Source organism: Gymnodraco acuticeps, unplaced genomic scaffold (genome assembly GCF_902827175.1).
Source record: "Gymnodraco acuticeps unplaced genomic scaffold, fGymAcu1.1, whole genome shotgun sequence".
NCBI classification, from domain to species: domain Eukaryota; kingdom Metazoa; phylum Chordata; class Actinopteri; order Perciformes; family Bathydraconidae; genus Gymnodraco; species Gymnodraco acuticeps.
This window is the reverse complement of record NW_022991431.1, coordinates 182903-196520: the sequence shown is the minus strand read 5'-3', so window position 1 is coordinate 196520 and position 13618 is coordinate 182903. Positions and strand designations below refer to the sequence as shown.

Below are 13618 nucleotides of genomic sequence, written 5' to 3'. Positions count from 1 at the left end.
AAGAATACAAATAACCTTTCACAAACAGGTATTTCATAACTGCTTACAGTAAGGAACACATTTCAACTATTATTGGCCGTCACAGTCTGCTGTAAACTAAACACCACTCTCTCTGACAGAACACCTCTCTGAGTGATTTAACTCATATGTCTAACTTTCAGGTTTCAGCCGCAGACCCCATGTCGCCTCTTTATGTGCATCACTAAGTTCCTCGCACTACTTGTGTACTTTAAAGCGGCTCGGCATCGTTTACATGTTTGTTGATAACTGAGACTCTCAGCCTCCGTAGTGCGAAGCAAAGATCGTCTCTGCTGAGTGCTGACAGGATGAGAGGATATTATATGAATGATTCGTTTTTTTCTACCGATGCAAAGACGCTACAATCGATGCATCGCAAGTTCAACCCAAACTGTAGCCGATGTGCACTCTCAACCGGTGCACTCGCATCTTGAACGTTTATGCCGGTGCACTGATGTGAATCGGTGAATCTTAACATCCCTATAATACAGTTATGTGAAATCAGTTGACTTAAAACCCTTCATTAATGTCAACATTTCAAATGTTCTTTTTGTGTGGCTGTTACTCTCTCGTATCAATGTTGCATTCGTTTTTTCTTGCTGTAAGAAAACAAGGAAATGAATAAAAGGTGTGTGTGTGTGTGTGTGTGTGTGTGTTTTCTAAATAGATTTCCCACTGTTTCATTCAATGATGATTCACTTAAACAGGGATGACTTTTCTCCTGTATTTGGAGGTTTTATTTAGCTAACCCATGACAGGTTTAGCCTGTGATATATTTATTGTTGTCTTTCCAGCTCACTCCGCCATTCCAAACACCTTGTACTCTTCCGGCTCTGTTTTAATATTCAGCATGTGATGTCAATGTTAGACAGTGGCAGACTAATATCCGTTTGCTTTTTCTCTCCTCTGCAGCCCACTGGTTACATGGAGACGTCGTTGTCCTACAGCTCCATAGAAGACCTGCAGCTCCTTTCATGGGACAATGCTCCAAAGTACTGTGTCCAGCTCAGCTTCCCTGGAGGAACCGTCCTGCTGCAGGTACTTTTTGAATTCTCACCAAAGATGTATGAGCTGGATGGTTTTGGTGGTTCCAGTGGCAGCTTAGAATACTTGCAGCTGAATGATGCTCCGAGCATTGCATACCTAACTCTCTTAGTCTTGCTTACTTATTATTTGACCCTTTAGCTATTTCTTGGTTTTTATCGATATTTCCTTTAAGTGAAGTTAAATAATAAGGAACATGTGTTTGCTATGAGTATCAGTTTACCCAAAATAATGGAAAAAAGTGTCAGAATAAACTTCCTTTCAGGTTTTCAAGGCTTTCTGTCTTGATATGGGTAATCTAATGAAGGCTGGAGCCAGGGCCGTATCCAGGATTTCCTAAATACCGAGTTCCAAACATGCTAGGGGGGTTCGGGGGAAACCCCCCGAGATTTGGGGGATTTTCATGATCTAATTAGGTGCTTTTTAAGTCCTGAGGGGGGTCACACATTGGATAATATATTGATTTCAAACAATGTCAGCATAAATTATTTTTGAAAGTGTAATACATAAGAATCAGTTGATTGTTACTATTAATGATCTGGACATGCAGAAGAGGCTAAAATGATCACAACACATTGTCAACATTCACTTTCCATGTCTCTCTGCTTTCCATAACCTGCAGCCTCTCTTCCATCTTCTTGAGTCTCTCTGTCTTCTTCCTGTTCATTACTCTCTCTGTCCTCTACTCTTTCTCTTTGTTCAACCTCTCCCTCTTTGTTCACTTGTTGCTCCTCCTCACTTGTCGCTCCTGCCAGTGAATTAAAAGCAATTCAGCCATTTAGTTCATTTCACTTGTTTGTTTGCATTCTTTTTTTACTTTAAATCAGTTTTGTTTGATTCTCAAAAGAGAACAAAGATGTAAGCAAATTGTATGTTATGACATCAGAACTGCAATAGATGTATGTTGTTTTACAATTATGCATATTGTCTATATTGTAAATGAAGACTATTGTTATAGATGGATAGCTGGATATATAGGGTTATTAAGCCTACATTCTTTTGTGTGACTGTACCTGCAGTTCCTCCCTGACTTCCATCACTTTCTCTCTTTCTCTCTCTCTCTCTCTCTCTCTCTCTCTCTCTCTTTCTCTCTCTCTGTCCTGTCTCTCTCTTACCAAAGCTGAGCTTCGACTGACGTAGTCTTTTCATTATATCTGAGTCAGTGTAAAAAGAAAACAATACAATGTTATATCTCCAATGTTTTACTCAAATTGAAATTACAATGTTTGTTAAAGGGTAATCCTTCTGACATTGGATGAATGTAATTAACTGTAGCTCTCTAGCTAGTTTATTCACGCTATTTAAGGCAAGGCAAGTTTATTTATATAGCACTTTTCAACACAAGGCAATTCAAAATGCTTTACAAAAAATGAAAGACATTAAGAAAATGGCATTTAAAATCAGTCATTAAAGGAATGGTATGCTCATGACACTCATTTAAAAAAAATTATCATCCGATAAAACAGACCAGTCTCTGCCAGTCTCTCTTTTTTTTTTTTTAATCCGATGACATTATCAGTGATTTTAAACTGATTAATTACCGAAATAACATCAACACTGTGGGCGGCGCCATTTTACCGGACGTGACGTAAACCATGCGTTTGGTTTCGAGGACACGTTGATGTTCATGTTATTTACTGTAGTTACTCTCTTCAAATATGCCTCATTGTATCGCGAAACATTGCCACAATTCTGATAGGAACAATCCACGGAATGCTCGGTTCCATCTGTTGCCAAAAGGTAAGCGTAGGAAGTACGTTCGGAGGCAGTGGCTAGCGAAATGTGGCCGGCCCGAACCGAAAGTTCCACAGGCGCATGTATGCAGCGAACATTTCAAGTTTCCGGACGACTACTCTGAGAGTATGATAAAACATAACATGGGATTTATTGAACAACCATTACTTAATGGAGATGCAGTACCATCGGTCTTTCTGGTGTCATCACCGACCAGGACACCAGTTCGGCCAGTTGAGAAATCGCCCTCTGCAAGTGTGAAGCGACGGAGGACCAGAAGTAGTGCTCGGAGTAAGAATAAGGTATGTTATGGCGCATTTCCATTGCAGCGGGTAGCCCCGTTTAAACGTCCTTTATCGTCCAGGCCAGGCCAGTTTTTGGTGGCCTTTCCATATAGCGTAGTACCGGCTAGTGGGTATTTCCCCCCAGTTTTTCCGGCCCCATAAAATCGTGGTTCTAGGGCCAGGGACAACGAGTCTGAGTATGCTAAACTAGAGAGGAAATCGCTAGCAAGGGTGGTACTACATGCATACATATCTAGTAATCAAAATCATTGTATCTACTAAGTAGTACTAAGTAGGCTCGAACCTGTATGGCTGAATTCCCCCTTCCAATCTCTTCATATTGCTCAAAACTTCGCCATGTTGTCGTGTGTTTACCATAGACTGTATATGGTGTTTACAAAGTGAACGCATGGATGACGTCACGACCATCACGTGACTACTGAAAATGGGCAAAATGGCAGCGGCCTGACGGAATATACAGGTTTTGATAAAAAAGAGCTATAAAATCATTATTTACCGGGGAATATCGCTGATTTCTTCAGGGTATGGTTTAAACATAATGTTTCACTAAATACTGAAGTTTTGATTAATTATCTAATGAGTGGAGCAATCCTTTAAAAAGAAAAGCTAATAAAATAAACATTAAAAGAAAAAAATACATGGATAAAAGTTACAGTGCAGTCTAAGATATGAATAGTTCAATTAAACATTAAAAGAAAAAGTACATGGATAAAAGTTACAGTGCAGTCTAAGATATGAATAGTTCAATTAAAAGCAGCGACAAAAATAAAAGTCTTCAGCCTGGATTAAAAAGTAGTCAGAGTTGCAGCGGACCTGCAGGTTTCTGGGAGTTTGTTCCAGATATTTGGAGCATAATAACTGAACGCTGCTTTACCATGTTTAGTTCTGACTCTGGGCACAGAAAGCTGACCAGTCCCTGAAGACCTGAGAGATCTGGATGGTTCATAATTTAGCAGGAGGTCAGAAATGTATTTTGGGCCTAAACCATTCAGTGCTTTATAAACCAGCAGCAGTATTTTGAAATCTATTCTTTGACACACAGGAAGCCAGTGTAAAGACTTCAGAACAGGAGTGATGTGATCCACTTTCTTAGTGTCAGTGAGGACTCGAGCAGCGGCGTTCTGAATCAGCTGCAGCTTCCTAATAGATTTTTTAGTGAGACCTGTGAAGACACCATTGCAGTAGTCGAGTCTACTGAAGATAAAAGCATGGACAAGTTTTTCCAAATCCTGCTGTGACATTAGTCTTTTAATCCTAGATATATTCTTTAGGTGATAGTAGGCTGATTTAGTAACTGTTTTAATGTGACTGTTGAAACTCAGGTCAGAGTCCATGACTACACCTAGATTTCTGGCTTTATCTGTTGTTTTGAACATTGCAGATTGAAGCTCAGCGCTAACTTTTATACGTTCTGACTTGGCTCCAAAAACCATTACCTCAGTTTTATCTTTGTTTAATTGGAGAAAGTTCTGACACATCCAGTCATTGATTTGTTCAATGCACTTACTCAGTGTTTGAATTGGAGCATAGTCTCCTGGTGAAATTGTTACGTAAATTTGTGTGTCATCTGCATAGCTATGATAACTTATTTAGTTGTTTTTCATTATCTGAGCCAGTGGTAGCATGTAGATGTTAAAGAGAAGAGGCCCCAAGATGGAGCCTTGAGGAACCCCACATGTCATATTTGTCAACTCAGATGTGTATTTACCTATAGAAACAAAGTTGTTTCTGTCCTTTAAGTAGGATTCAAACCAATTTAGAACTGTTTCCGAAAGTCCCACCCAGTTTTCCAGTCGGTCTAGTAATATGCTGTGGTCAACAGTGTCAAACGCAGCACTGAGATCTAATAATACTAACACTGAAGTTCTGCCACTGTCTGTGTTTAAGTGGATGTCATTAAAGACCTTTACAAGAGCAGTCTCAGTGCTGTGGTTTGGACGAAAGCCTGACTGGAACACATCGAAACAGTTATTTAAATGCAAGAAATTACTCAACTGTTGAAAAACAACTTTTTCAATGATTTTACCTAGAAATGGGAGGTTTGATATTGGCCTGTAATTGTTCATTACTGAAGCATCTAGATTATTCTTTTTTAAGAGCGGTTTAATGACTGCAGTTTTCAGGGCCTGTGGAAAAATACCTGAGTGAAGAGATTTGTTTACTATATGAAGTAGATCTGAGGCCATGCAAGGCCAAACATCTTTAAAAAATCCTGTTGGAATAATATCAAGGCAGCAGGAGGAGGATTTCAGAAGTTGAATAATGTCCTCTAGGTTTTTATCATTAATCTGATGGAATTGTGTCATGGTGTTTGAATTGATGTTAAGTGGACACAGAGACAGCACATTTGCTGTTCCTGATGCAGTGGCACTGACTGCTTGTCTGATTTTCTGAATTTTGTCAGTGAAAAAGGCAAAATCATTGCACGCCCTGGTGGAAAGAAATTCAGAGGCTACTGACACTGGGGGGTTACATTACATTACATTACATTGCATTTGGCTGACGCTTTTATCCAAAGCGACTTACAATAAGTACATTCGACCAGGAAGACACAACCTTGAAGAAAACAGAATCATATAAGTAGATCAGGTTTCATAGAGCCAAACATTTCAAGTGCTACTCAACTGGCTTTAGGTAAGCCAGTCCTTTATTAGTATAAAAGTGCTTCGTTAATAGTTCTAACGCTCGAAGTGGAGTCGAAAGAGATGAGTTTTCAGTTTGCGCCGGAAGATGTGCAAGCTATCTGCCGTCCTGATGTCAATGGGGAGCTCATTCCACGATCTTGGAGCCAGGACAGCAAACCCACGTGTTTTCGCCGATGGGAACTTGGGTCCCCCTCGCAGCGAGGGCGCAACGAGTCGTTTGGTTGATGCAGAGCGTAGTGCACGCGCTGGGGTGTACGGTTTAACCATGTCCCGGATGTAGGAAGGGCCAGATCCATTCGCAGCATGGTAAGCAAGTACCAGTGTCTTGAAGTGGATTCTAGCAGTTACCGGAAGCCAGTGAAGGGAGCGGAGGAGCGGAGTGGTGTGGGAGAATTTAGGAAGGTTGAAGACCAGACGAGCCGCTGCATTCTGGATGAGCTGCAGAGGTCGGATGGCACATGCAGGTAGACCAGCCAGGAGGGAGTTGCAGTAGTCTAGGCGTGAGATGACAAGAGCCTGGACCAGAACCTGAGTCGCTTTCTGAGTCAGCTGGGGACGTATCTTCCTGATGTTGTAAAGCGTGTATCTGCAGCAACGGGTTGTAGCAGTGATGTTTGCAGTGAAGGACAGGTTGTTATCTAGGGTCACACCCAGATTCCTTGCAGTCTGAGTCGGAAATCAGTTAGTTAGTCTGTCGACGGTAGCAAACAAGGCATGTGCGTTGTTTTTGTTTTTGGTAATGATAACAGAGAAGAACGATTGTCGTGCGTTTTTCAATTCCAAATTATAAAGGCCAAGTCTCTCTTTATAGATTTCAAAGTGAACCTGGAGGTTTGTTTTTCGCCACCTGCGTTCAGCTTTTCGACATTCTCTTTTTTCTGTTTTCACGCTCATGGCCTTTCTCCATGGAGATATTTTCTTGCCAGACACTTCCTTTACCTTAGTTTTTTACATTTTACATTTTTAATTTTTGAATTAAAATGATCTACTAGCTCATTTACTGAGATGTTAACAGGGGCAAGTGTGGAAGAAAAATTCTGAGTAAACATTTCCCTAGTATTTTCAGTTAAATATCGCTTTGTGGTTACCTCTTTTTGAACATTTTTGTGAACAGAAATAGAGCTCTCAAAGAAAACACAGGAATGGTCAGAGAGTGCAACATCAGTCACCACAACCTTAGAGATATTCAGACCCTTTGAGATAATTAAGTCCAGAGTGTGCCCCTTATTGTGCGTGGGCTCCGTCACATGCTGAGTCAGTCCATAGCTATCAAGAACACAAAACAGTTATTTTGCCCCTCTGTCCTGGGGGTTGTCAACATGGATGTTAAAATCACCAACAATGACTAGACGGTCAAAGTCAATACACACTATAGACAGCAGTTCAGTAAAGTCATCAAAAAAGCTTGCACAGTATTTGGGTGGTCTATAGATATTTAGGAACAGAGCTCGAGAGGAGCATTTCAGCTGAAGGGCCACATATTCAAAAGAATCAAAGTTTCCATACGATGTCTTCCTGCATTGAAGGGAATCATTGAACAGAATAGCAACTCCACCCCCTTTCTTATGCATTCTTTCCTGACTCATAAAACTAAAGTTGGGAGGGGTTGATTCGATAAGAACAGCTGCACTGTTATTTTGTTCAATCCAAGTTTCTGTTAAAAACATAAAATCAAGATTGTGCTCAGTGATAAAATCATTGATTAAAAATGTTTTTCCTGCCAAAGACATTTAATAAAGCTAGTTTAAGTTTGTTAAACACACTATCAGTCATGTTGACGGGCAGTGGAGACTCCTCCATTTGTCTCTTAGGTCTCCCATAATCAGATCATTCCTCAGGCGGGTGCAGTGATAATTCTTCAGGGTTTTCTGCGCGATGTGTTGTGTCTTTAAACCAAAGTATAGCCTAAAGCTGCAATATAAGTTAGTGTGCATGTTGTCGGACGTCCACTGACTAACGTAGAGCGTTCACACAGGATCTGCTGGTCATATGATGTCCTTATGAGCAGGAACACAAGCAGCCCACTGGACTCAGATCTCTAGATACCTCATCACTCCTTCGCTGCTCTGGTTCAAGTCCGAGCTGCGGTTGTTTGTTGATACATGTCGTCTTCTTCTGTTTGCTTTAACCGAGGCTACGTACTTATGCAGCGCCCCCATCGTCAGTAAATGGAAGTACTACAAAGAACCCCGTTTAGTGCAATTATTTCACAAGTTTAGTTATATACACAGCTCGAAACAAATTAACGAGGTCCGGACCTCGGTGACCTCAATGGTGGATACGGCCATGGCTGGAGCCACACAAGGACGATAACGCAAACGGACCGAAATCGATATCAAAAAAGTCTTCCGTCCACACGCAACAGGCACCAGAAACGTGTCCGTTCACACGAGACCACTCGAAAGCGCTGGAGTACATATGCCAGGCCTGTAAGTGGCGCTGTACTCCTGCCACAAAAGCAGCAAAGAAGACTTCCCGCGCATGGATGCCATGGTTGCCCTCCTGTTTATTCTCCGCTGTGGACGCTCTGGCTCTTTTTCTCCCTTCACGAGGTGAGCGTTTGCTCCTGCTGTAGATCTAATATTGCAATGATAATATAACATAATCTAAAAAGAGCTAGGGCTGGGCTCTCTATTCTATAATATATAATATAATATGTCTATAATGTTTGAGACTCAGGAACGTGTTTTAAACACCTTAGAGACGGCTCTCAACTTTACATTACCAGAGCCATTCAGTTAGCATAAATGCTACTGTTACCGATTACTTGTGATACATAATTATCCAAATATGGGTGGTGGGGGTCAAACAGTGTATACTCACCTCATCAGTTGTGTTTGCATATGCCTGCTGCCAGCTGTTGGACCACTGCCAGACACACTCAGTTTGTGCTCTGAAAGAAAAGCTAATCTGGTTCCTATCCACAAGCTGGAATCAGTCAGGGTTCCTGCAAATGGAAAACCTTGAATCCAGGTGCAGTTTTTCAGTTAATACTATAAATGAATGGAACATTTGAAATATATTTTCACATGAAAAAAACTAAAGGTTGTAGACATTAAGAGACGGATTCACGGAGATAACATGTCTACTTTAAAACAATTCAGAGTGGACACTGAAATACCAATCTGTCATCGTGCTGGTTTGGGCTACGGCAGTTAGAATTGCTGCTCAGCTTTGTTTCCTCTGCAGAGCATGGCTCAGTGTGGGAGGGTTATCTCTTAACGCTGCATCACTTAAACATTTTAAAAAATCACACACCACTATAGGATTAAGGATTCACACAGTAATAATAAATGCAATATTTTTGTTGTATCATAATGGTTTATGAATTGAGAAAAGAGCTTTTTTTAATGGTGGGATTAAATGGGTTTAAAAGAGGCTTGTTATAAAGAGTTGTAGATGTATTTAAAGCAGACAAGAATGGTGAGACAACATGGTAGCAGGGGCGGATCTAGAAAAATATTCATGGGTGGCAAGAGGGTTGCAGGAGAATTTCAGGGGTGGCATCCCCTGGCAGAAGTATATGCTGATTTAATCGCAGTCATATCAATCAATGTTAACTTGGAAAGCCACAATATTGATATTTTAACTCAATAACATTAGGTGACATTATTGTGGCACATCAATAAAGCCTTAAATATAAATATATAAGGTGGCAGACATAATTTAATGAATTTTAACTGAACAATAACTGAATGAGTTGGTTTCACTCTTAGACCAGCAGGGGTACCAAATCAATGCAGACTGCTGCAATAAGTACATTAATTAACTGTCTCATCGATGTTTGTCTGTATGAATATGATAATATTAACAATCATATTATTCCTATCAGCTGTCAATCACTGTTATGATTCACATATTCAGTGTTATTATTAAATAAACTATATATTTTGGAGGAGTTAATGATGAATGTTCCTCAAGATGCTTGCTCACCCTCCTTGAAATTTGAAAGACAAGCAATTACTATCATATATCAAAAGAATCAAAAGAACAGTTCAGCGCCACACAACCATTGCAAACAGTTACAACCTTGACTTTACATCAGAAAGAACAAACATTAAAGCAGTGACTAACTGCATCAGTTAGGGTTAAAAAACATGTATTCAGCTAAAACATATACATCGCTGCAGTTATTATCCAGTGGAAAGCCCTTACCTACTGGCCTAGTTAAATCAAAGTGGTTACTTTCTGTTGGCTGGGCAGTGTAGTTTTACACACCGTCTTATTTGACTTTCTCAGGACTTCACAGGTCTCACTAAAAAATCTATTAGGAAGCTGCAGCTAATTCAGAACGCTGCTGCTCGAGTCCTCACTAACACTAAGAAAGTGGATCACTCCAGTTCTGAAGTCTTTACACTGGCTTCCTGTGTGTCAAAGAATAGATTTCAAAATACTGCTGCTGGTTTATAAAGCACTGAATGGTTTAGGCCCAAAATACATTTCTGACCTGCTAAATTATGAACCATCCAGATCTCTCAGGTCTTCAGGGACTGGTCAGCTTTCTGTCCCCAGAGTCAGAACTAAACATGGAGAAGCAGCGTTCAGTTATTATGCTCCAAATATCTGGAACAAACTCCCAGAAACCTGCAGGTCCGCTGCAACTCTGACTACTTTTAAATCCAGGCTGAAGACTTTTCTTTTTGTCGCTGCTTTTAATTGAACTATTCATATCTTAGACTGCACTGTAACTTTTATCCATGTATTTTTTCTTTTAATGTTTATTTTATTAGCTTTTCTTTTTAATGACTGATTTTAAATGCCATTTTCTTAATGTCTTTCATTTTTTGTAAAGCACTTTGAATTGCCTTGTGTTGAAAAGTGCTATATAAATAAACTTGCCTTACCTTGAAACTGTTTTTTGGGGGCAGACCCCCACAAAGAAGAAAAATATTATACACACGTAAGGTCATCATCTTAACAGTTTATTATTCTCATCGACTCATCCGTGAGCAGAGCATCAAGTTGGCATGCATAACAGCTGAATGCGGCGATTACCATCTTGATCAGCAAAACGCCTCACAAACTTATTAAGATTTAAAGCTTTAGTGCGTTTTGATTCAATGCTGAGTACAGCCAAACTTGACAGGCTCTTCTCTGTCATTGTAGACCGCAAACAGTGGCGGCGCCAGAGTATTTGTGTTGGGTAATCTATGGTAGGGCTAACCAAGCCCCCAGGAAGTGAGCCGGACTCAGATGAAAATATTCGTGGTGGCAAAATGGCGGTACTACACTTCTGTTTGGTTGCCAGGCCCGGAAACACTTTTTCCCATTGACTTATATTGGAAAGAGTGGTCTGTAAATCGTTGGATAATTTTTTTTAAACTAAATAAACAACCCAGTATGAACACTTGTATAGCCCTTATTAAAAACATTCGTTCCTCAAGTTGTAAAAATGTGCTAATAACGTTATTCTGAGAGTTATTTCCCTCTGCATTATGAACGCGCATCTAACCCACGGGACCGCGCCGCCCAGCACGTTCCTGTTACGTGTTCAGCACTACATGCGTTTATCTCTTATCTTTACCCATGGATGCACAATAACAATGGACCAATATCGCCTTACTGCCATCCAACGGAGCTGTAATAATGGATATATTGCACATGTTTGCTGTAATTCATCATTTGTAAAATATTATACTACATAGGCTGTATGATTAAATCTTGTACCGTAAATGTTGTATTAAATAAAGTTAATATTACCGACGTTAGATTAACGTCCCTGTAGCTTATTATTGCAATAAGAAGCTTATTGCACTGTGTATATATATATATATATATATATATATATATATATACACACAGTGCAATAATTCTTTCATGCTAAATGAAGCTCTGTTGGATATCACTAGATCCTGTTACAGCGTAATATAAGTACATAACGATTGATTACATTAGCATAATTACTTGCTAGCTGCTAACTGCCGCCTCGTTAATATCAAATCCATCATAATAACAATCCATTACCATGATGTCATGAACGCACGGTGCTGTTACATGTACGCAAATTGACGTGCTTGATGTGAACGAGCATTTTGGTTAAAGTTGCGCATGCGCTATGAGCGCACATACGGGTACTTCTCAGGCATGCCGGGTAATCTGTGACGTTTTATCATCATGCGCTAATGAGCAACTCTCATAGGAATGAATGAGGCCCCGCCTCCCACGCTGTATCCAGTTCTTATTATACATCCATGGGGCTAACCCATACAGTGGTGGAGCTCAAGTTAGTATTTGCAATGTAATTACATACACGCTCCTCTTGACAGTGAAACGCCACGCGTGAGGTTTAGATTATTTCCCTGTCTCAATCCAAATTGAACTGTATGAAATAAAAAGGCACATTTGTCTTGTAGTAAATAAAAAGGGCGACCTGGAGCCAATCCTGCAACTTCCCCACAAATGAAAAAGTTGACATGCTGAAAACCCAACCCCTGCAGGGGGTCTGGGGGGGATTCTCCCCCAGGAGATTTTTTGAAATACTAACATAAAATACACATTCTGGTACTCTCTTGAGAAGAAAAATAAATACATCTATTACTACACGACATATTTAAAAAAATGAATGGTATTTTAGTTTTTTGTTACTTTGTTCTGAAAGCTGAACCTGCTGCTCCTCAGAGAGAAGAGGGAAGAGGCTGTGTGAATTACTTTACATTGTGGATAAGGGAGGATAGTCCCCATTGTTCTGTGTGTCAAAATGAAAGACAGCCCACACACCTATCAATCATCAAACCGTGGGGTCTTATTTCATTACGTGTTGATTTCTATCAACACGTAATGTTCTATCGATGTATCGGGACTTCCTGCAACAACACCACGCCGTTATCGTGATTCTGATTGGCCAGAATACATTATCAAAGATGTTCTATTGAGAAGACGATCACTACGTGACAAAAGTTTTCAAAACCGTTTTTAGTCTTCGGTATTTCCAGACAAGTGGCTACTGAAATCAATCTTACTAACTGCTGTCTGTGCAATTTACTCCGCGCGAGTTGGCGGACTTTATTTTGCTTACCTTAACATCATTTTTCATGGTGGGGCTAAGCCGGCGTTAGAGGTGGAGTCTTATTACTAAGCGGAGGAAAATAAACTAACCAGGATTCCCTCCGTTATTGAGGGGCTGCAGGAACACTTTCCCCAGCTTTCACACACTTATTCCTGGGTAAGAAAGCCATTAGTCTCTTGGTATGGCTGTAGCCCACCCTGGCGCCGCCACTGACCGCAAATACCTCATTCCTTCCGTCTACTTGGATCCGAAATGCTTCTCGTTTTGCGCTGTCCCCCGTTCAAATGAAATCGCCGCCAATCATATTTCCACGCTCGTTCCAGGGCCGGGGGAGGGGTTAAAAGGCTCACGTCTTGTGCTGCATTCACTTGCACTCGGACATTAGAGATTTTCTCTCATAAATATCCGATGAGCCACAACTTTTTTTTCAAAACAAAGCTGCCAACTGGGGTGGCAAGGCATTTTTCTGAGGTGGCAGCTGCCACCCCGTGCCACCCTGTAGAACCGCCACTGCATGGTAGTCTTTAGTAAGTTTATCACAAAAGTATATTATCCCTTTTAATTTAACTCCTTCATAACAGGAAATATAAATGAATTTCTTAACAGCTATCACATTGAAAACAGTAGGGAAGCTACTTTACTGAACACACTGTTCCGTCTCATCAACATGTACCATGCACCATTTCTTCCTCTTAATACAAACTGCAGCTTTACTGGTGTAGCCTTAAGGTCAGTACACTTTGTTTTGCTAGCATCAATTGTTTTACTGTTAACAAACAATGGGGCAGGTAGTAAAGGTGCAAACACACTGTAAATAGATGGAGGAATGGCTGCTTTGTTTCTGCAAGGCCAAGTTCATGTGTAGA

At 40.5% G+C, this 13618-nt stretch overlaps 1 protein-coding gene across 1 annotated transcript in view; it reads left to right on the top strand.

Moving 5' to 3' along the window:
- The window catches only part of cmip (c-Maf inducing protein), a 50301-nt gene that overhangs the window by 9976 nt on the left and 26707 nt on the right, over positions 1-13618 (top strand). The window contains 1 exon segment of the mRNA XM_034195837.1: positions 931-1056. Coding sequence (XP_034051728.1) covers positions 931-1056 — 126 coding nt within the window.